This window comes from Octopus bimaculoides, chromosome 2 (assembly GCF_001194135.2).
Source record: "Octopus bimaculoides isolate UCB-OBI-ISO-001 chromosome 2, ASM119413v2, whole genome shotgun sequence".
Taxonomy (NCBI): Eukaryota; Metazoa; Mollusca; class Cephalopoda; order Octopoda; family Octopodidae; genus Octopus; species Octopus bimaculoides.
In genome coordinates, this window is record NC_068982.1 from 41458699 (window position 1) to 41480881 (window position 22183).

Below are 22183 nucleotides of genomic sequence, written 5' to 3' on the forward strand. Positions count from 1 at the left end.
ATCAGTTATCTCTGGTAAGCATATTAGGTTCATATTATTTCATGGCAGTGAGCTGGCAGAATTGTTAGCACACTGGACAAAATGCTTAGCAGCATTTCGTCTCTCTGTACATTCTGAGTTCAAATTCTTATTTCTTTATTGCCCACAAAGGGCTAAACATAGAGAGGACACACAAGGACAGACAAAGGGGTTAAGTCAATAACGTTGACCCCAGTGCGTAACTGGTACTTAATTTATCGACCCTGAAAGGATGAAAGGTAAAGTCGACCTCGGCAGAATTTGAACTCAGAACGTAATGGCAGATGAAATACCGCTAAGCATTTTGCCCGGCGTGCTAACATTTCTGCCAACTCGCCGCCTTTCAAATTCTGCCAAGGTCAGTGTTGCCTTTTGTCTTTTGTGGTTGATAAAATATGTACCAGTTGAACACTAGGGTTGATGTAATCGACTTGCTCCATCCCCTCAACAGTTTCAGGCCTTGTCCTTATAGTAGAAAAAATTATTTCATGTTATATCAGAAATTTTGTTTTTTAGAATTTTTTTTTGTAGATTCACAAAATTTAATCCTTAATTAGATGCTGAATGTCTTCACTTAATTTTGTTGAGAGGTTCTTGAGAAATGCAACTTTAAGTGAAATGACCCAAAGCAAAGCCAATTTTACCATAGGTTCAATGATATAAACAAAAGTTAGATTCCTATGATATATTCCTTCATTATATCCCTTATCACAAAAAACATCAATAAACTTCTAAATAAAGACTCAAAACACATCATTAAATATATGTTTGCTATAAATTCTTATGAGAAAGATTATTAAAAATCAATAAGATAAGTTACTTATGTCCAATATTTGTTATCAAATCTTATCAATGTTTTCCATCATACAAGTTGACATAGTATGTAGGGTAAGCATTCAAGCATTGTAACTATCTTTCTAAATCCAGCTGCATTTCACATGGAATTTTTAGTCCTTGACAATTTATTTTGGTCTGAAAAATTCAACTTTTATGCTGGAAAATATGATATGCAACATCTACTTTTAACATATACTTCATATTGTTTACTTTTGCTCTAAGTAAGTTTCTTGTTGCTATCAAAGATAAAGCTTCTGATTTGCTTTCACACTGTATTCTAATTCTACCATTTTGGTGTTTTCCAGTTCATTGAACTGTTTACATAAATCATAAGGTTTATGTTGGTTTCTGACTTTATATTCCATTTTTGGTGAGTTTAGTTCCCATCTGAACAGCATAAATTCATGATGAGCAGAAATTGGTGAAGATAGGAATAACAGTTTGATAATACCTGCATTTGTGATATTAATTCATACTGGTTCCCTTGAATTAATATATTCCGTTTATTTTTATGTTTTGAAGAATAAAGATGACAGTAAGAAGCCAGGATTTAAATTAGAGAAAGTTGGCCAGGTAAGTCACCTTTAAATTCCTACTTTGTGTCTGAATTGAACTGTTATAATAAGTGAGCTATTTAAACACATGACAACACCATGTCTATAAGTAATAGTTACAAACTTAACCATGTTAGTCTGGTATGGTACCTTCATGATCGTCATTTAATGTCCACTTTTCCATACTTGCATGGGTCTGATGGAATTTGTTGAGGCAGCCAGTGCTTGATGGCTAGGGAACATACAAACACACTGACATGCATATATAAATATATATACATATATATATATATTGGGTCATCCCGTAAATAATGCGGTTTTTCAATTGCATGAACTAAGAGTTAGAGAGGACAGGATAAACTACCTGCATCAATTTGCTATAAAAGCGGGTAGTAATTTTACCTTGTGCTTACTCTTAGTGCAAGTTTTGAAGAGTGCAGTTCGATTTTAACAGTTATTTTTTCAAAGCTATAATGGAAGTCACAAAGGAGCATATTTGGCATATTTTGCTTTATGAGTTCAATAAAGGTAACAACGCAACAGAAAGTGCGAGAAATATTAATGCAGTATATGGGGATTGGACAATAAGCGTAAGCCAGTGTCAACGGTGTTTCCAGAAATTCTGAGCCGGAAGACGAGCCTCGTCCTGGAAGATCTGTAGAGCTCGACAAGGACGTCCTACAAACCCTGGTGGAACAAAATCCCATTGTAACTGTTGAGGAACTAGCAGAGAAGCTTGGATTTGGTCATTCATCTGTTCATCAACACCTGTGTGCCATTGGAAAAGTTAGCAAATTGGGTCAATGGGTTCCTCACAAACTTTCTGTGTCCAATCACATGCAGAGAGTGAATGTGTGCTCTTTGCTGTCACGTCTCATGAATGGGCCTTTTTTGGACTGAATAGTGACTGGTGACAAGAAATGGATTCTCTATAAAAATGTCAAGTGCTGAAGACAGTGGGTAAGGAAAGGAAAAACACCAGCATCCCAGGCTAAAGAAAGTCTTCACCCACATAAGGTATTATCTGTTTGGTGAGATATGAAAGGTGTACTCCACTTTGAACCCAAAACTAGATGATAACAAAGGAGATCAACTGTGAGCCGCTTAAGTCAGTGCTAGAAGAAAGACAACCATTTTTGGTTTCAAGACAAAAGGTGTTCTTCCATCAGGATAATGCTTGGCCACATACAGCGAGGATGATATTCCAAAAGCTGGAGCAGTTTGAATGAGAATTGATACCCCACCCACCATATTCACCGGACATTGCTCCATCAGATTATCATTTATTCTACAGTCTTCAAAATCATTTGAATGGAAAAAAATACGAATTCTATAGACAAGGACAGAACAATACTGGAGGAGTAGTTTTCATCATGGACAAGTGAATTTTGGAAGAGGGGCCTTGCAAGTTTACCTGATAGATGGAAGAGCATTGTAGAAAATGAAGGAGAGTATATTTTAGATTAAAGAAAATCTTTGTTTATCTTAATTTTGAAAAATAAAAGAAGTATTAAAAAACCACATTATTTATGGGATGAACCAATACATGTGAAAGGCTGTTTTCAGTTTCTATCTACCAAATCTGCTACAAGACTTTGGTCTACCTGGGGCTATAGAAGACACTTGCCCAAGGTACCATAGAGTGGGACTGAACCCAAGATCACATGGTCAAGAGCAAGCTTCTTAACTACATAGCCATGCCTATGACTATAAGGTATATTGAATGAAATACTAGAAACTTCTTGTAATGATGAGAACATGGTTCTCTTGGCATAACTTGTAGCACACATCTAAGTAACTGAAATCTGGTCACCCCCAACACATGAAACGTAGTTGAGTTTTTAACATTTTTCTGTATGCTATTATCTGATCAATTACATTGTAATCTGTATGCTATTATCTAATGGATTACCTTTCATGCGCGCGCGCACTTGCACGCACACACGCCTTGAATCTGGCTACTTCTTCCCCTCCTCAAATACTCCCCCCTACTTAGTCAACAGAGCTTTTTTTCCCTTCCCTTGTTCTTTCAGGTATAAGTAAAAAATTGCATTGTTTTGGTTTTAAAAAATGATATTTAAAAGGCATATATCAACCAAAGCTCCATAAAAACTATACTACTCTACTAACTCCAATATATTTAGTGTTCTGTTTCAAAATATAAATGTATATTTTTTCTACAGTACTTGCGGAAAGAAGATTTACAATTCCCACCTGATAATTCCAAGAACCCCTGGGTAAAATTCTCTCAAAGTCATCCAGTTCTTGCTAGTAAGTATAGAGTTTGCTGTCTTTTTATTTTATGTACTTTTAATTTAATGTATTTTCAAAAGTATATCACTACCATATTTCCCTTGGCAAATATGTCAGTGATGGACTTTTAAGAAGGTGGAAGGCATTACCTGCTATGATTTTCTTTCCAAATAGTTTTATTTTTAAAAATATAGACATAACAATTAAATTTCTGGTCCAAAATTATTATTGTTATGATTTTTGTTATTGGAATATAAAAGCAGTCATTTGTGTGGTTAAGAAGTTTGCCTCCTAACCACATGGTCTCAGGTTCATTCTCACTGTGTGGCATCTTAGGCAAGTGTCTTTTACTTTGGTCTTGGGTTGACCAAAGCCTTATGAGTAGATTCATTCATCATCATAGTATTTCTCTCTTTTTTATCCATACCTGAACACAATTGCTTTCGGCTTCTTGGAACGTCCCTTTTCAAGCTAATGTGAATCATTTTCTTTTTATTGCAGATAGTACATTGCTGTATTCAGTGAAACCAAATAACTCATTGGTGCAAGTGCAACAGATTCTAGAAGAAAAAATTGAATTGGCTCTCACTAAACCAACTGTAAGTTTTCCAGAATTATTTTTCAATGATTCCCCTAAAATTTCTTTCATTTACTCTGTTGCATGGAATCTTAGTTTATGGCATGTATTGAAACTGATATAATCTCATATACTCGTGTCTTGCCATTTAACACATACATGATATTTTTCTATATTTATACATGTTTATTATATTTAATCAAGGTTAGTCCTGCTTATGGATACTTTAGTAAATCATTTAGTAAAAATGTGACTTGTAATAAATATTACATGCATTTTTCAAATGGAAAATATTAAATCAAAATTAATATGTATGTAGAATAGGTTTTTCTGATATTTTCTCCACAAAAGTGATATTATTACATCACTATTTGTTACCATTTAATGTTTGTTTTCTATGCTGGCATGGGTCAGACAGTTTAGGTGTTTGGTGAGCCAGAGGACTGCATAGAAACCATGCTTTGGCATGGTTTCTATGGCTGGATGCCATTTCCAAAGCCAACCACTTTACAGAGAATATTGGGCACTTGTGATGTCATCAAGTAACTTGCAAAACTAGACCCTGAGTTTGAAAAAATTTCCCTTCATTTTATATTTATCGCCTTTTTGTTCCTAACCTTTCAAGGTTTGGCTGTGGACTTTAGAAGTGAATTTATTTGACATTTCAAAGCTGTGGGATTTATTAATAGTATACTGAGTGAATATTTTCTAGTGAGTTTACAGTCAAAACCCATTTGAAAACTTATGTATTGAAATTAATTCAAGAAATATGATAAGAACATAATAAAGATGGAGACATTTTATTGAAGCCTGAAGACTTGTTTTCATTTTCATTCTGTTTAATTTCATTTATCTTTACTTTTAAATTAAGAACCAGCAACTTCTTTTTGTAATTGCTCACTTTTGACTTGTTCACATTTGCCCGTGGCCCACACTTATAGAAATATCCCTGCATATATCAGTACCATTTCTTCAGTGGCAATGCTTATATAAGCAAAAATTAAATCACGACTCAAAATGTTATCTAAATACTTGAAGTTAAAAAAAATTTTGGAAAAAGTTTGAGGCTCACAAAACTCAATGACCTATTTGTTTTGCTGCAGCTCAGCTCATTTGTTGCCAAGCCCTTCTGAATAAATATGGATGTGTTTGTTAGCATTTATAATTGACACACACTGAGTAGTTCCACAGTCTTTATGTCTTAAGGTTAGCTGCCTCAATCTTTTATGTATTCATTTATCAGAATTTATCATGCACTGTTTTAATCAAATTTTTAGATATATTTTTCCTTCAAGTTTGTAACACATAAAATTTTTCCTAATTTCTGTTAGACTTTATTTCCATTGCTGTGCAATAAATTTATAGTTTATAATTTCTTTTTTAAGTGAGTTATCGTATTTGGTATGTTAGAAAGTAAAAAACCAAAAAACAAAAATAAATCCAAACTTGCCTTCTATACATTTATTGTATTGTCTCCCTTGAACTAGTTTCATGCGTCACGTCAGTCCTATGAGGCTAGTTTAAGTTGATGGACTGAATGACTTTAATATACAGTATAGAATTTTCTTTCCTTGAGTAACCATTACTTAAACACTGACATTGCATTACATCTTGAGGCATAGTACATAACTGAAAATAGGTGCTGTTTCAGTTTCATGATTATGATAGATACAGCAGTAAAATTTGCTCCAGCATTTCAGTGATGTATTTAAATTTATAAAACAGTTAATTTTATTATAAAATATAAAAGCATATCAAAATGCTGAAAAATAAATTAATAAGATAGAATCGTTGTTAGTGTTTTTTTTTTAAATAATTTTTTAATTTTGAATTCATTTTTATTTTGTTAGAATGTTATTGGGAGAGAATGTCACTCCAGCTGTTTAATCAAACTGTTTTCAATGCCAAAAAATAACAAGTAAGTTTTACAAATGCTATTGTCTTTCTGTCTAAATGTTTTGGTTATGCAGAATTGCAAATGTAGTGGCCACTGGTTTTGGTACTTGATTCTCTTCCTCCTTCCCAACTCATAGACTTGGTTTCCTGGTGTATTCCCCACCTGGAAGAGATGCTGGTACATTGTAGGAATACTCGTTTGTGCCAGCTGAGTGGACTGGAGCAACATAGAATTAAGCGTTTTGCTCAAGAACACAATGAATTTCCTAGTCCAGGAATCAGAACTGCAATCATGAGTCCAACACCCTGTCCACTAGGGCACATCTGAGCACAAGTCAAAGCTTTAAACACCACGTTGTATTCTGAGGCAAAGTTCATTCCATTATTTGCTTCATTCAACCTATACATATTAATGAAAAGTGATAAAAATAACTGATCCAGACATTCTCAGTATTAAAAAAAAAAATGAAGCATGATCTTCAAATGTTGGAACTCATGGAGGTGATGACAAGTGACCGAAATCTTTGATGATATGCAGTGCTTCAAGCCAAGTGAAATCATAGCTGTTGTCAGTGTCATGTAAATGGCACCCATGAAATCATAGTTGTGGCTGTGGCTGGTGTCATGTAAATGGCACCCATGCTGGTGGCATGTAAAAAGCACCCATTACACCCTTAGAGTGGTTGGTATTAGGAAGGGCATTGTTTTCTCTATTGGGTATATGACACTGTGTAACATGATTTTTCTTCTGGATAGCAACTGTTATTTCCTGTTTGCTTACTCCTAGAAGGTATGAAAAATAGCTAATATTTCCTTCAAACTTTGCTTTTGTTGTGATATTTATTCAAACTCTAAAGAATCCCTCTTAACACATGGCTATGATGCTCCCCCCACTACTCTTGTTCATGATCAGAGATGCACATATTGTCAGCCATTAAGGGACATGAGCATGTGCTTAAGGTCAAGCAATCGACAAGCAAATCTGTGGTATTGAGCAGAGTAATTTCTATAATGATATTTCTGCTTCAGCAACTCAGCACTGAATCTGTCTGAAATGTAATGGAAAATGGGTCAGTTCCAAATCATTGATGTCCAGGTCATAAAAGCAAAGTTTTTCCTTTGATTTCTAGATAGAAGCAAATAAGATATGACACATACTAACCAAAGACAAAAAAAAAAAAAAAAAAAAAAAAAAAAAAAAAATTTTGTTACACGTAATGTTTTACTTAATCCTTTAACACTTAAACCAGCCATATCTGGCCCAAATATTCTACCCATTTTATGTTCAAATTAGCCAGATCCAGCATCTCATACCTACCTACAATATCATTCTAAAAGTAAACAATCACTTCATTGAAATCTAAGGTGGCAAATAGGGGAAAAGCTTTCCGATATGAAGGTTAGCTGTGAATATAAAAATAAACAGTCCCAAACCAAGCATACTCAGAGGAGTAAACCTCAGTGATAAAAAATCCCAATCTTGAATTGCGGGAGGCTTGTTTGCAGTGGATGTAAGTTTCAACAAACTGATTCATTGGATCTACACAATTTATGCCTCACTGAAGGAGACCCTGTCCCTACTAATGAGGAAATGCAATCTACAGGATGAGTATGTGACCTCTGTCAGTATTAAGCTATTGAAAGGGCAAAAAAAAATTTGGCCTGGATTGTAACCTGGTCATTATAATATTTTTTGCTATAGGCACAAGGCCTGGAATTTTGGAGAGGGGAGTAAGTTGATTATATCGATCCCAGTACTCAACTGGTACTTATTTTATCAACCCCAAAAGGATGAAAGGCAAAGTCAACTTCGGCAAAATTTGAACTTGGAATGTGAAAACAGACAAAATGCTGTTAAGCATTTTGCCTGGAATGCTAATGATTCTGCCAACTTGCTGCCTTATAACTTGGCTATAATAATAATAATAAAAAAAATCTCAAAGCTGTGAGATAATGTATGATTAATTCAAAACAATGAGAATGAATAAACATTACATTTGACACAGTAATCTGAATACTAAAGGGTTATATGAAAAATTACTTTTTTTTTTTTTTTTTTTTTTTTGCATTTAACAGGAAAGATGATAAAGAATATGTTTGTCGATTTTCTCAGTAAGTATTCTTTTAAATTTTCTTATTTTGCCTTTAAGTTTACTTGCATTTTAAAAAGAAAATTTATGTCATTATGAGTCAATTTGGGTTTTTATAGAAGCAGAAAAGCATATTAGAAAATGATAAAAAAAAGTTGAAGGTCAAGAAAGTAAATGCCAAAGGAAATAGTAAAATAAATTATATGAGAACAGGAGAATGATTAGTGATGAGATGTAAAAATTTGATGGGAAGTTTAAATGGTGAGAAAGCAAGCAAATAAAGTGGGTTTAGTCTATGTAGCTGTGTGGTTAAGATGCTTGCTTTGTAACTATGTGGTTTTGGGTTCAGTCCCACTCTGCTGCATCTTGGGCAATTGTCTTCTACTATAGTCTCAGGCTGCTTAATGTCTTATGAGCGAATTTTGTTGACAGAACCTATGGAAGCCCACATATAAATGTGTATGTGAGTGTGTATGTCTTTATGTTTATTTACCATCTCTTCACAAAAAAACTGGTTGAGAACCAGTGTAAGTTTGTTTACATCCCTATAACTTAGTGGTTTGGCAAAAAGACACTGATAGATTTAAAACATGAATAAAATAAGTACCAAGGTTGATCCATCCATTTGACTAAGCAATACCCTTCAAAGTGGTGCTCCAGCATGTTTACTCTCCATTGACTGAAGCAAGTAAAAGAAGATATTCAAAACAAGTTCTGTGAAAACTAAAAAAAATGATAATAAAAAGAATGGCATCAGAGGGGCAGTGCATACCCTGCATGCACACAAGGAGAAAATAAAATTTAATTTTATAAATATATTCTCAGACGAATTCATATTTCAACAAAATGCCAAAATGAGTTATGTCCCCTGCTTATCGTTTACGCCTATGTAACAAAGAAAAAGAAACCTTTCAATTCACCTGTCTGCCAGTTTTGAAGATAATCAAGCCAAAATTTAATGAGTTCGAGCCACTCACCCAATGAATATTTCTGCCAAATTTGGTGAAAATCCGTTTTGCTGTTTTCCAGTAATTTTGCAAACACACAGACAAACAGACAAAAACAAGCGACTACAATAACCCTGTTTCACTTACACACGTAGGATTAACTATAATGGCCAAATTACTTATTGGGCTATTGAATTTTGTTGTCATTGTCCAAAGCTAATCAAAGACATTGATAGCTGTGACTATCTGTTATCTTTTATTTGTCTCAGTCTTTAGGCTGTGGCCATGTTGGGGCGCTACTTCAAAGAGTTTAGTTCAGTGCTTTTCAACCATTTTTTACACAGGGACCCCTTTGATTTCTATTTTACTCTACTGGACCTCCATAGCCATTCAAAGTATATAAGAACGATCCTACTGTATTTTTATTATTAATTATTATTAGGAATTGTACAAAAACAAAAAAATTTTAATATTTTGTGTATTATAGAAGTATAAAGTCTGGCTAGTTCCATGTCAAACCATCCAATCCATACCAGCATGTAAAACGGACGTTAAATAATGACGATGATAAGCAATTTATTTCACTTAAATTTTAACAACAAAATCTTATATGGAGTCCCAAGAGCCATATGGACCGTAGTTGAGAACCATTGGATAGTGTCATTCATGATTGTGCAGTAATGTTTGCAAGAGCATACTGAATCTTAATGCAGTAAAAAAAAGAGTATTGCATTTAGAAGAGGTTTGTTTTTTATATCCTTTAGTCAGAAAGAAAGATAGTTGTAATAGCAAAATTTAAGCGATTTATCTTTCCACTAATGAATGTAATTGTCTTCCTTGAAATTGTGTGAAATCTTCAAACCTCTTTTTGTTCTGCCTTGTATTTTAAAATTAGTTGTTAATGTAATGATTTTGCTAAAAATGTTTATTGTGCATTTCTCTTCCAAGGTTTTCAATGAATAATGGAACACAGATGTACACAGTGTTTACTGCAGGTCCTTTGCCTTATGAAACCCTTTATATCATTCGAACACTGGACACAAATGAACAGTAAGTACAAAATATCTTCTGTTCTTTCCCTACTTTTACAAGATTAGTTTATTCTATTTTTTTTTATTGTGGTAGGTGTAGGCATGTCTCTGTGGTAAGAAGTTTGCTTTCCAACCACATTGTTCTGGGTTCAGTTGCATTGCGTGGCAACTTGGACAAGTGTCTCCTTTTGTAGCCCAGGGCCAACCAAAGCCTTGTGAAGTGATCTGATAGACAAAAGCTGAAGAATCCCAGTGTCACTCATTTCCAACATTCTGCAAACCATGTCCCATGTTATGGGAAAATATCACCTTGCTTGGAAACAAGTGAGGTTTGACAACAGGAAAGGCATCCAGATGTAAAAATCTACCTCAATAAACTGTTCAGCCCATGCAGGTATGGAAAAATGGGTGTTAAAATGATGATGATGAGTGAGCAATTTCTCATTTAACCCTTTTGTAACCATATTTCTGTTGAGATGCTCTGTGTGTCTTGCAATTAATTTTAAATATAACAAAGTATTTACTGAAATAACTTAGTTATCATTAAGCTAGTGTTAAGAACATAAATTGTGACTAAGGTTTGGTGGAAGATTTTAATTCAGAACTTTTGAAAACAAGGCACTTGTACTGCAGAGCCAGAGACGGTTTCAGGCAGGTTGGTATCAAAAGAGTCAAAATGGAAGAATAGAAGAATGTATAAATATCTGTGTAGAATTGTTGAATTGTAAAATTATAGCTGTTGGCTTTGGTGTGTGGTTAAGAAGCTTACTTCTCAACTATGTGATCATAGTTCAGTTCCACTTCACAACATCTTGGGCAAGTACCTTCTATTACAGCCCTGGGCTAACCAAAGCCTTGTGAATAGACTTGGTGGAAGGCAACTGAAAGAAACCTGCTTCATGTACCTCTCTCTCTCTCTCTCTCTCTCTCTCTCTCTCTTTATCTCTCTCTCTCTCTCTCTCTCTCTCTCTCTCTCTCTCTCTCTCTCTCTCTCTCTCTCTCCATGAGGGGCATTGCTGAAATGTTCCTGGCTTTAAGGGTATCGTGAAAGGCCAGGTTGGAGGCCCAACCTTCTGAGTTCTTTTACACGGCTTAGAAAAACTGAAGGACCGCTGCAATAAGTGTGTGAATCTGAGAGGGGGATATGTTGAATAAAATCATAATTAATTGATCCTCCTGTATTTTCTTTTGCCCAATGCCAGGAACTTTTTGGCACCCTCTTGTATATGTGTGTGTATATATATATATGTATATACTAGGTGCATTCCAGAAAGTTTTGAAGCTTTTTCAGGAGAGACATTTATTAATTTCAAAGGACGTTCAAAAATCTAATCTCCCTCAAGGTAGGCTCCTCTGACTTCAGTGCCCTTGTCAGAGAACTCCAGCCACCTCATGAAGGCCTCACAGAAGTCCCTCCAAATGGTGCCCAGGACCCTTGTTACAACCTCCTCAATGTTCTTAATGTCTTCAAAACAACTGCCCCTGAGGTTTTCCTTCAGTTTGGGGAAGAATTAAAAGTCACAGAGAGGGTGAGGGACAGTTTTAATGCCCATCTTTGTCAAGAAACTGAATTGAAATTAAAGATAGAAAGATCGGCCCTTTTTTTTTTTTTTAACAAAGTTGTCCTCGTTTGAGGATTAAATGCTGGAGTTTGCACGTTACTGGACCAGCTCCTGCAATTCAAGCATCAAGTAGTGACTAAAATGAATTGAAATTTATATTTCGTGTATATTGTTTTTTTTTTTTTCATATAGGTTGTTTTTGTTTCTTTCCTTTTTGAAATAGGCCAAAAGAATCTTTTGAGATTGCTGCAGTTTGTGTAGGATCCATTGGAACAACAGAGGAACAGGACGAGGGAGATGATGGAATTATTAAAGACAGCAGTCTCAACACACAAACGTGAGTTTCTAACTTGTTTCTTTTTAATGCTTTTTCTGTTGTTACTTTTATGATTGTCTGACTAACATAACAGGTTGCACTCTGACTGTGTAGAAGAATGGTTAGCAGAGAGAGAGAGAGATAGTCCACCAATGCTAGCATGTCAAATAGTAATAAAAGTGATATATTAAAGTAGGACAATAGACAACTGTTGCTATCGTGTCCATCAAAAATATGTAACCCAGACAATTATAAATATGTCTCTGTTGTTGTTGTAGTGAATCTGGTTGAAAGGTTATACAGTTGGAGTTTGATAATCTCAGGCTGACCAAAACCTTGTGAGTGGATTTGGCAGATGGAAACTGAAAGAAGCCCATTATTGTGTGTGTGTGTGTGTGTCTCTGTGTCGGTGTTCCCCCATTGCTTGACAACTAGTGTTGGTGTGTTTACATCCCCATAACTTAGCAGTTCAGCAAAAGAGACTGATGGAATAAGTACTAGGCTTACAAAGAATAAGTTCCGGGGTCAATTTTTTTGACTAAAACCCTTCAAGGCGGTGCTCCAGCATGGCTGCAGTCATGTGACTGAAACAAATAAAAGATGAATAATATGTATGTGTGTGTGTGTATTTATGTGTCGTTGCCCTGACATTTGTGTGCTTATTGTAAAACAAAGTTACTGTGTATGCAAAAGAAAAAAAAAAGAAAAACAATGTCATTTGTCTGTGATATTCCATGAAAACATGTCCAGTCATTGATCTGTTTGTGTTTGAAGGACAAAGGACAAGGTGGGAAATATTACCTTGCGAGGAAACTGGTGATGCTTGACCACAGGAAGGGCATCCAGCTGTAGAAAATCATCCTCAATGAGTTTGAGCTGATTCATATTAAATGTTACTGATAATTATATCTACATATACTGTACTAGACATATTAAGCACTGGCATGGCTGTGTGGTAAGAGGCTTGTTTTCTAACCACACGGTTCTGGGTTCAGTCTCACTGCATGGAACTGTGAGCAAGTGTCTTCTATTATAGCTCCGGGTCAACCAAAGCCTTGTGAGTGGGTTTGGTAGATGGAAACTGAAAGAAGCCTGTCGTATATGTGTGTATGTGTCTTTGTGTTTGTTTCTCGTCACCACTTGACAACTGGTGTTGGTGTGTTTACTTTCCCATAACTTAGCAATTTGGTAAAGGAGACCAATAGAATAAATACCAAACTTAAAAAAGTAAAATAAGAAGTTGGGTCAATTTATTCAACTAAAAATTCAAGGTAGTGCCCCAGCATGGCCACAGTCTAATGACTGAAACAAGTAAAAGCTAAAAGATAATACCAATAAAACCATTAATTATACTATGAACAGTCCCATTATTAGCTTGGTAAATACCACCATCACTACTAACAACATTAGCTCTGTATCTCCAGAATCACTAATACTGCCCAACAACATCAGAAACAATTACATCAATTTTAAAACATCGTCGTCGTCGTCGTCGTTCATCAATAATGAATTCTCATGTAAATGATTTCTATAACTCATTGTTTGCTGAAACAAAAAGGAATTTTTGTTGCTCTGCAAACAATGATAGATAAGCTGAAATATCAGGGTTTAAAAACCACATAAAATGCACTCATACTGGTGTCACATAAATGCATCTGTGCCAGTGACATGTAAAAAGCACCCAGTACACTCTGTAAAGTGGTTGGTATTAGGAAGGGCATCCAGTTGTAGAAATTGTGCCAAAACAGACAATTTGAGCCTGGACAGCTCTCTGGGTGGCCAGCTCTTGTCAAACCATCCAATCCATGCTAGCAAGGAAAATGGACATTAGACGACAACAGTGAGGAGGTGAAGAAACCAGGATCTGTTATAAATCCTCCTTAATATTTAAATATATTTTTCCTTGAACCTTTGTGTCCCTTGACAGGCATCACTTTGTTCTTTTTCCTGGTATGAAGTAGATGGGAAAAAAATCTCTGCCCAGGATAGGACATCATTGTACTTCTGAGAACATTCCCAGATAATGTGGTGCCTATCCATAACACCTTGGTGAACTGATGTGTTATTAAATAAAAGCTATTATCAAGAATGCAACGAAAGTATCAGCAGTTTGTTAAGTACATTATCAGTTTTTCAAACTAAATCTGTTGCATTCTCATTTCAAACAAAGACTTTGGAAAAATTCAAGTATCAATTGTATTTTATTGACACCATTTCTAGAAACTGTTATGGCTGTCTACTGGAAGGCAGGTGACATTGTGGTCTTGTGAATTACCTGCTCTTATATCCTTTTAAATATTTAATGTAAATAAAGTGTTATTATTCATGGGTGTTGGCATGGCTTTGTGGTAAGAAGCTTGCTTCCCAACCACATGGTTCCAGGTTCAGTCCCCACTGTGTGGCACCTTGGGCAAATGTCTTCTGCCATAGCCTCAGGCTGACCAAAGTTTTGTGAGTAGATTTGATAGACAGAAACTGAAAGAAGCTTGCTGTTTGGATATATATAATATATATGTATGTGAAAAAGTGTCAAACCCTAGCAGTAGAGGCAACCTGTGGAAGAGGTAGACCCAGGAAGACCTGAGAAGAGGTGGTGAAGCATGACCATCAAACGTTACGCCTCACCGAGGCAATGACAAGTGACCGAGACCTTTGGAGATATGCTGTGCTTGAGAAGACCTGGCAAGCCAAGTGAGACCGTAACTGTGGCGTATGCCAGTGTAGCATAACTGGCCCATTTAAGTGTACCCTTCAATCATTGGGCAATGAACTGTGCTTGAGAAGACCTGTTGAGTCAAGTGAAGTCATTGCTGTGGCTGATGCCAGTACTGCCTGACTGGCTCCAGTGCCAGTGGTATGTAAAAAGCACCATTTGAGTGCGGTCGATACCAGTGCTGCCTGACTGGTCTCATGCTGGTGGCATGTAAAAAGCACCATTTGAGCGTGGTTGTTGCCAGTGCCACCTGACCAGTTCTCATGCCAGTGGCACGTAAAAAGCACCCACTACACTCTTGGAGTGGTTTGGCATTAGGAAGGGCATCCAACTGTAGAAACTTTGCCAGATCAGATTGGAGCCTGGTACAGCCTTCTGGTTTGCCAGTCCTCAGTCAAATCGTCCAACCCATGCCAGTATGGAAAGTGGACGTTAAGTGACGACAATTATGATGATGATGATGTGTCTTTATGTCTGTTTGTCCCCCACCATTGCTTGACAACTGATGTTGGTGTGTTTACTTAGCGGTTCGGCAAAAGAGACTGATAGTATAAGTACTAGGCTTACAAAGAATAAGTTTTGGAGTTGATTTCTTCGACTAAAACCCTTTAAGGCAGTGCCCCAGCATGGCCACAGTCAATTGACTGAAATATGTACAAGAATAAAAGGAATTTTCTCTTTTATTGTAGTCTATTGACTCTGCAGTGAGTGAGCTGGCTGAATTATTAGTGTGTTGGTCAAAGTACTTAGCAGAACTACTTCTGGCACTTAATGTTCTGGTTCAAATTCCATTGAGGTCAACTTTGTTTTCATCCTTTTAAGGTTGATAAATAAGTACCAGTTGAACACTGGGTTTAATGTAATCAACTAACCTCTCCTCTCAAAATTGCTGACCTTGTGTGAAAATCAGAAAGATTTACTGTCTAGTGACTCTGCAAACAGCTATCTCTGTCACCTCATAATAAGATAAGAGTAGCTGTTATTGAGGAGTGGCTTTTTGTTAAATCTGTGATTATCGCTTACTATAAGTGTGTAATCTGAAGAAAGACGAGCACAGACAAGTAAGGAAAACCAGAGAAAAGTATCTTTGAAGGTGATCAGATATCCTAAGAAGTGTAATGGATACATCAATTGAAACAAATGAAACTTGGGCGGTATCAAATAATGACCTATCATATTTAGTACAAAATGTGTGTTGACTTCATTGAATTGTTATAGATAGGTTTGACTATCCTAAGTACTTGTAATTTTTAATGCTTTGCAGTTTTTTTTAAATTCAAGTTTTCATTTTTGTATATATATTTATTTTTTCACAATTTTCAAATTTGTTAAATGTTCTAAAATTTTGGATCGTTAGTTGCACAAATAGTCCATCACTATGTAATGTATTAGTATATTGGCACTCCGTCGCTTACGACGATGAGGGTTCCAGTTGATCCGATCAACGGAACAGCCTGCTCGTGAAATTAACGTGCAAGTGGCTGAGCACTCCACAGACACGTGTACCCTTAATGTAGTTCTCTGGGATATTCAGCGTGACACAGTGTGACAAGGCTGACCCTTTGAATTACAGGCACAACAGAAACAAGAAGAGTGAGAGAAAGTTGTGGTGAAAGAGTACAGCAGGGTTCGCCACCATCCCCTGCTGGAGCCTCGTGGAGCTTTTAGGTGTTTTCGCTCAATAAACACTCACAATGCCCAGTCTGGGAATCGAAACCGCGATCCTATGACCATGAGTCCGCTGCCCTAACCATTGGGCCATTGCGCCTCCACTATGTAATGTACCATTAAATATATGGATGATGATTGTCTAACTAAATATCACACATTTCATAAAATATTTTCTCTTCACTAAATATCTAAACCACCACCACCACCATCATCAATCACCATCATCATCTCTCTTTCTGTTAAACTTTGAAGTCTTAGTATTATATCATCTTCAGTTCCGATCAAATTTTCATCACACCTTTAAATTTTTGTATCCCCCTCCTAGAGGGGACAAGAGATGGGTGTAATTTGATGAATTTATTGTAGTTAATGTTCAGTTTGAACTGTTGAAGGTTAACTTTGATTGTCTCAAGTTAGTTCTGATTGAGCTGACCAGAAGTGTCCCAGAAATGACCATAAAGTTCTGGTTAACAAGTTATGAAAGAAGGCACCTGACAAATTTTTGACCACAAAATGTTCCAGCAATAACGGTGTGGAAGTGTCAATTCAACCAAGGCTTTCAATCCTTTTGTCACTATATAGTAACTATACTAAAATATTATATGTTCTGTTGAAATACACTGCCTTTGTTTCAATAAATTTTGAAAATACCAAACAATTTAGTCAAATAATTTTGTTGTCATTATTAACCTATTACCTACCAGTGATCTCATATGAGATCACTTAAAAATTACAAATTTCATAATTATCTGTCAATATTTACACATATCTTACCTTTTTGCTATATCTACTAGGTATATTTCTCTGATATTCAAATGAGGTTTGCTAATTTTTCACCCAATATCTCACTTATTTCTATTTCAAATGTTATTTTGAAATGTTATTTTGATCATTCCAGCATGTTTCTAAGGCTGTTTTATGCTAGAAATCAAAGTTTCATAAAAAAATTCCAGTTAATAGAATTATGGGAGGTAATGGGTTAAGACGGTGTTTAGGATGGCGAGCTGGCAGAGTTATTAGCACACTGGGTAAAATGCTTAGCAGCATTTTGCCTGTCTTTACATTCTGAGTTCAAATTCCACCAAGATAGAGTTTACTTTTTATCATTTTGGGGCCAATTAAATAAGTACCAGTTGAGTACTTTGGTTGATGCAATTGACTTATACCTTTCCCTGAAATTGCTGGCCTTGTGCCAAAATTTGAAGCCATTATTAAGATGGTGTTTGGAACATATGTTAACATGAAATTTTGACTGGAGATTTTAGTTTGCATCATTTTTAACCCTTTAGTATTTAAATCAGCCATTAGCCAGCCCAAATATTCTAACTTATTTTATGTTCAGACCAGCCAGACTTGGCCCCTCATATCTACCCTTCAGTGTCATTCTGAAAATAAATAATTACATCATTGAAATTTCAGAGCTACAAGGTAATAGACGAGGCATCACAATTGACAAAACAATCTGATTACTAAAGGGTTAAACAGGAAATTTGTATCACAAAAATAGGGGTTGTCTCAAGTGCATTGATATCAGAAGGGTTAAGTAATATTGCTGCTATATCTTGTACTATGTTACTATCTCCTCCTCCTCTGTTTTTCTATTGAAGAGTAAAGAGTAAAAGATCCCCTTTGGTCATGAATGACCATGGGATTGCACCTAGAAAGTTACCCTCTGAGGCACAAGTCCACACATGGAAGACCAGCCCATGTGTACTAGCCACCCCTCTCCACACCACTAAAGGAAAGGCAAAGGCTGATGTAGCTTGGCACCAGTAACGTTGCAACTCATTTCTATAGCTATATGAACTGGAGTAACATGAAGTAAATTGTCTTGCTCAAGAACAAAACACACAGTCCAGTCCTGGAATCAAATTCATTACCTCATGATTTTGAACCCAATGCTCTAACCACTGAGCCACATGTCATCACTTTTTTCCATTAAGTAATATGTAATTTTTGGGTATAAAATGAAATGGTAGTAAGAAATTGTCATTCGAGAATATATGAGCCAGTGGCCTTACACCTTAGCCTCTCTGTTTCTACCATGAAAGGTATTTGATATTAGCACATGGCTGACCTAGATGAAATTCTAGTCTGACATATATGATTACAATACTCTTATCTACTTTCTAAATTCTCATCATACAGTGTTACAAGTCATCTAACTAGTGAATTGGCAAGTCAGATTGAATGTCTTGCAGTGTTTATTCCAATTGTCTTTTCTTTGAGTTCAAATCCTGCTGAAGTCAAATTTGTTTTTCATTTAAAATTATAATAATACTCAACTTATTGTATGAAGTGCTCAGGTGCACTACAACTCACCAGAAAAAGTAGCCAAGAGTGCATGAACAGTACATAGAATAATGCATAGAAAGTGAACAGTGGACGAGTTGTTTAAATAAAGTTCTGGGGTGAGGGACATCAGATGTATTGTTGGCGAATTACGGGAAGCATGGAGGTTTTGAAAGATGTAGTGTCCCAAGAGCCAACAACTGATGTGGGTAGTTTTTTTTCCATGCTTCAGCAATTCTTGATTCTTAGTGTGAAAAAAACGTTTTTGAAAGCCATGGGAGCTGTGTTGTGTTTTGATTTCTCTGATGGGGATGGGTGTGTGTGTGATAAGAATGAGAGTAATAATCCAGGCTGGTGCTTTAACAGAACTGTTAACCCATTTGATATCAACCTGCCTGAGACTGCCCCTGGTTCTATAATATAAACTTCCTGTCTTAAAGTGATTTAAATTAAAATCTCCCATCAAAACTTAATTTATGTTCCAAACATCAGCTGTGAATGATCTTTTTTTAATTCTTTTATCCTTTTACTTGTTTCAGTAGCTTGACTGCAGCCATGCTGGAGCACTGCATTGAAAGTTTTTAGTCGTACAAATTGACCCCAGGATTTATTTTTAAGCCTATTACTTATTCTGTTGGTCTCTTTTGCTGAACCACTAGGTTACGGGGACGTAAACACACCAACACCGATTGTTAAGCAGTGATGGGGGGGACAAACAGAGACACAGAGATACATATATATTACATATATATATGATGGGCTTCTTTCAGTTTCCGTCTACCAAATCCACTCATAAGGTTTTGGTTGGCCTGAGGTGATAGTAGAAGATGCTTGCCCAAGGTGCCATGCAATGGGACTGAACCTGGAACCATGTGGTTGGGAAGCAAGCTTCTTACCACACAGCCATGCCTGTGCCTATGATAAAATTATTTTATTCTTCATTATTTCAAAATTAATTAAAACAAAAGCAGTGTGTTTCTACAGAAATATGGTAATGAAAGGGTTAAGTATCTGAGAGTGGATGCCTTGCAGGATTTATTCTTACTTTTAGCATTTCGTGTTTGGATCCTACTATGGCCTACCTGGGTGATTGACTTAATTCATCCCCTTGTTTAATATTGTTAAAAATACCTAAGGTACCAGGCAACAGAGTCTATTTCCTTTGCAAGCATTGAGGTCAGGTCTCCTTTTTGAAGCTACCTTACTCCCTCCCTCTTACTAGTCTCAGGGGGATGAGGGACAGTAAAGAAACATAGGCATTACCTTCCCTCTTGACTAAAAGTAAAAAAACAAATTGATTAAATTCTCCTAATATTGTGCACCATATGTAGTGAAGAGAAAGCTGGATCGTTGAATATATTTGAATCTCACAGTTTATCTTAACCATGATAAGGCTATTTTCATGTTATTGATATACTAGGACGCACTTAACTGATAAGTTGAACAACTTCAGTTGCTGTTTGTTTATTGATAGTCTTTTTGGATTAAGTATGGCTCTTCTGCAATAATACTGGTACTTCTGAAGCTCTGGATAGTAACTTCTTACTGAGAATTTGAGAAAGTGTTAGCATGTTATACTTTATATATATGTTACCAACACTTATATATGATTAGCACAACAAAGAAACAATTTTTATAAGAAATTTTTATTAAATAGGCACAGACATGGGTGTGTCGTTAAGAAGCTCATTTTGCAACCACTTGGTTTTAGGTTCAGTCTCATTGTGTGCTACCTTGGGCAAGTATCTTCTATTATAACCCCAGGCCAACCAATGCCTTGAGAGCGAGACCATACGTGTACTGATAAATAAAAGATGCAGATTACTACGTTGATTATGAAACCATGGTTTACCGTTAAGTTAAAAGTTTTTAGGAGGTTAGCTTTGAGAATTGCATTCCCTCGCAATCAGTAAAAATGTGTTTATTATAGTAGTTTGACTTCTGGAGCCCCTCTTAGCGTGAGGCATTATATAAATTATATATATATGTCATCATCCATTAATGTCTGTTTTCCATGCTGGCATGGGTTGGATAGTTTGACCAGAGCCGGCAGGAGGGCTGCACCAGATTCCAGTCTGATTTAGCTTAGTTTCTACAGCTAGATGCCCTTCCTAATGCCAACCACTTTATGGTGTGTACTGGGCACTTTTAATGTGGCACTGGTACAAGCGCTTTTATGTGGCACCGGCATGAGTGCTTTTTATGTGACACCAGCACAGGTCTCTTGCAGGCCAATCCTCGTCATCAGGGAGGTCGGGTCATCTTGAGTAGACCAAGGCGCCACATATCTCAGTCCTGAGGTTGTCCTTTAGTACTTCATCCCATATCTTCCTGGGTCTCCCTCTTCCATCTGTTCCATCCACTTTTGTGTGATTGGCAAAAACACGTGCATACACACACAAACACAAACACACTCACTCCTAGCATAGATGACCGATGAAGAGTCTGCAATTTCTTGCTGACCAACCTGCACAGGTGATTTGTTTATAATGATCAAATATTTGTGCTGTACATTAGCTCATTCCCTTCATCAAATTGATATTGTCTATACAGGGGCACGGTGTGTCACATGTCAAATGCTGGAGTGATCACAGAGTAATGTGAGATGAAGTGTTTTGCTCAAGAACATGACAATCAACTCAATCTGGGTGTTGACCCTACAGTCTTACAATTACGAGTGCAACACTTTAACCACTGGAGCAAGTCTCCTCATACGCACACGTGTGTTTGCATGTGTCTTTGTACAGTGATTGTCTCTCCACTACTTTATAAGAGGTGTTGGTTTTTTTTACATACCAGTAACTTAGCAGCAGTTCGTCAAGAGAGACCGATAGAAATAAGTACCAGACTTTACAAAAATAAGTGCTGGGGTTGATTTGTTTCACTAAAACCCTTCAAGGTGGTGCCCCAGCAAGGCCATAGTTCAATGACTGAAACAAATAAAAGACAAAATAAAGTGATTACTGTATGATATTATTGCCATTATATCAGCTTTCATTGACTCTTGGGTATCTTCAGAGCAGGGGTTCTCAACTACTTTTTGCCTATGGATCCCTTTTTATTACTATTTTATTCTGGTGGACCCCCAGAGCTATTCAATATTTAAAAACTAGTTTTATAGAAACTTCTTTCAAAATTCCTATTTTGTTTTTTGCACATGAATTTGTGTAGATTGAACTATGTAAAATGTTAGAGAAAAAAAACTAGCTGTTTGATGCAATACATACCAATACGTACATCTAAGTCAAAATTTTTTTCAGGGGTCCTTAAAATACTATTGGGGATCCCAAATTTACTATTTTGTTGTTAGATCTCCACAAAATCTTATATGGAGCCCAGTCGAGAACCGCTGCTTTAAAGGAATCCATTCTATAGGCGTAGGAGTGGCTGTGTGGTAAGTAGCTTGCTTACCAACCACATGGTTCC

At 36.3% G+C, this 22183-nt stretch overlaps 1 protein-coding gene across 2 annotated transcripts in view; it reads left to right on the forward strand.

Annotated features, from left to right (window-relative positions):
• Positions 1-22183, forward strand: part of LOC106884231 (anaphase-promoting complex subunit 4) — a 96100-nt gene that overhangs the window by 21066 nt on the left and 52851 nt on the right. For both annotated transcript variants that reach the window (XM_014935494.2, XM_052976733.1), the window contains exons 17-23: positions 1378-1428; positions 3593-3680; positions 4164-4261; positions 6090-6157; positions 8212-8247; positions 10121-10222; positions 11989-12102. In XM_014935494.2, coding sequence (XP_014790980.1) covers positions 1378-1428; positions 3593-3680; positions 4164-4261; positions 6090-6157; positions 8212-8247; positions 10121-10222; positions 11989-12102 — 557 coding nt within the window. The remainder of the gene's footprint in view (positions 1-1377; positions 1429-3592; positions 3681-4163; positions 4262-6089; positions 6158-8211; positions 8248-10120; positions 10223-11988; positions 12103-22183) is intronic.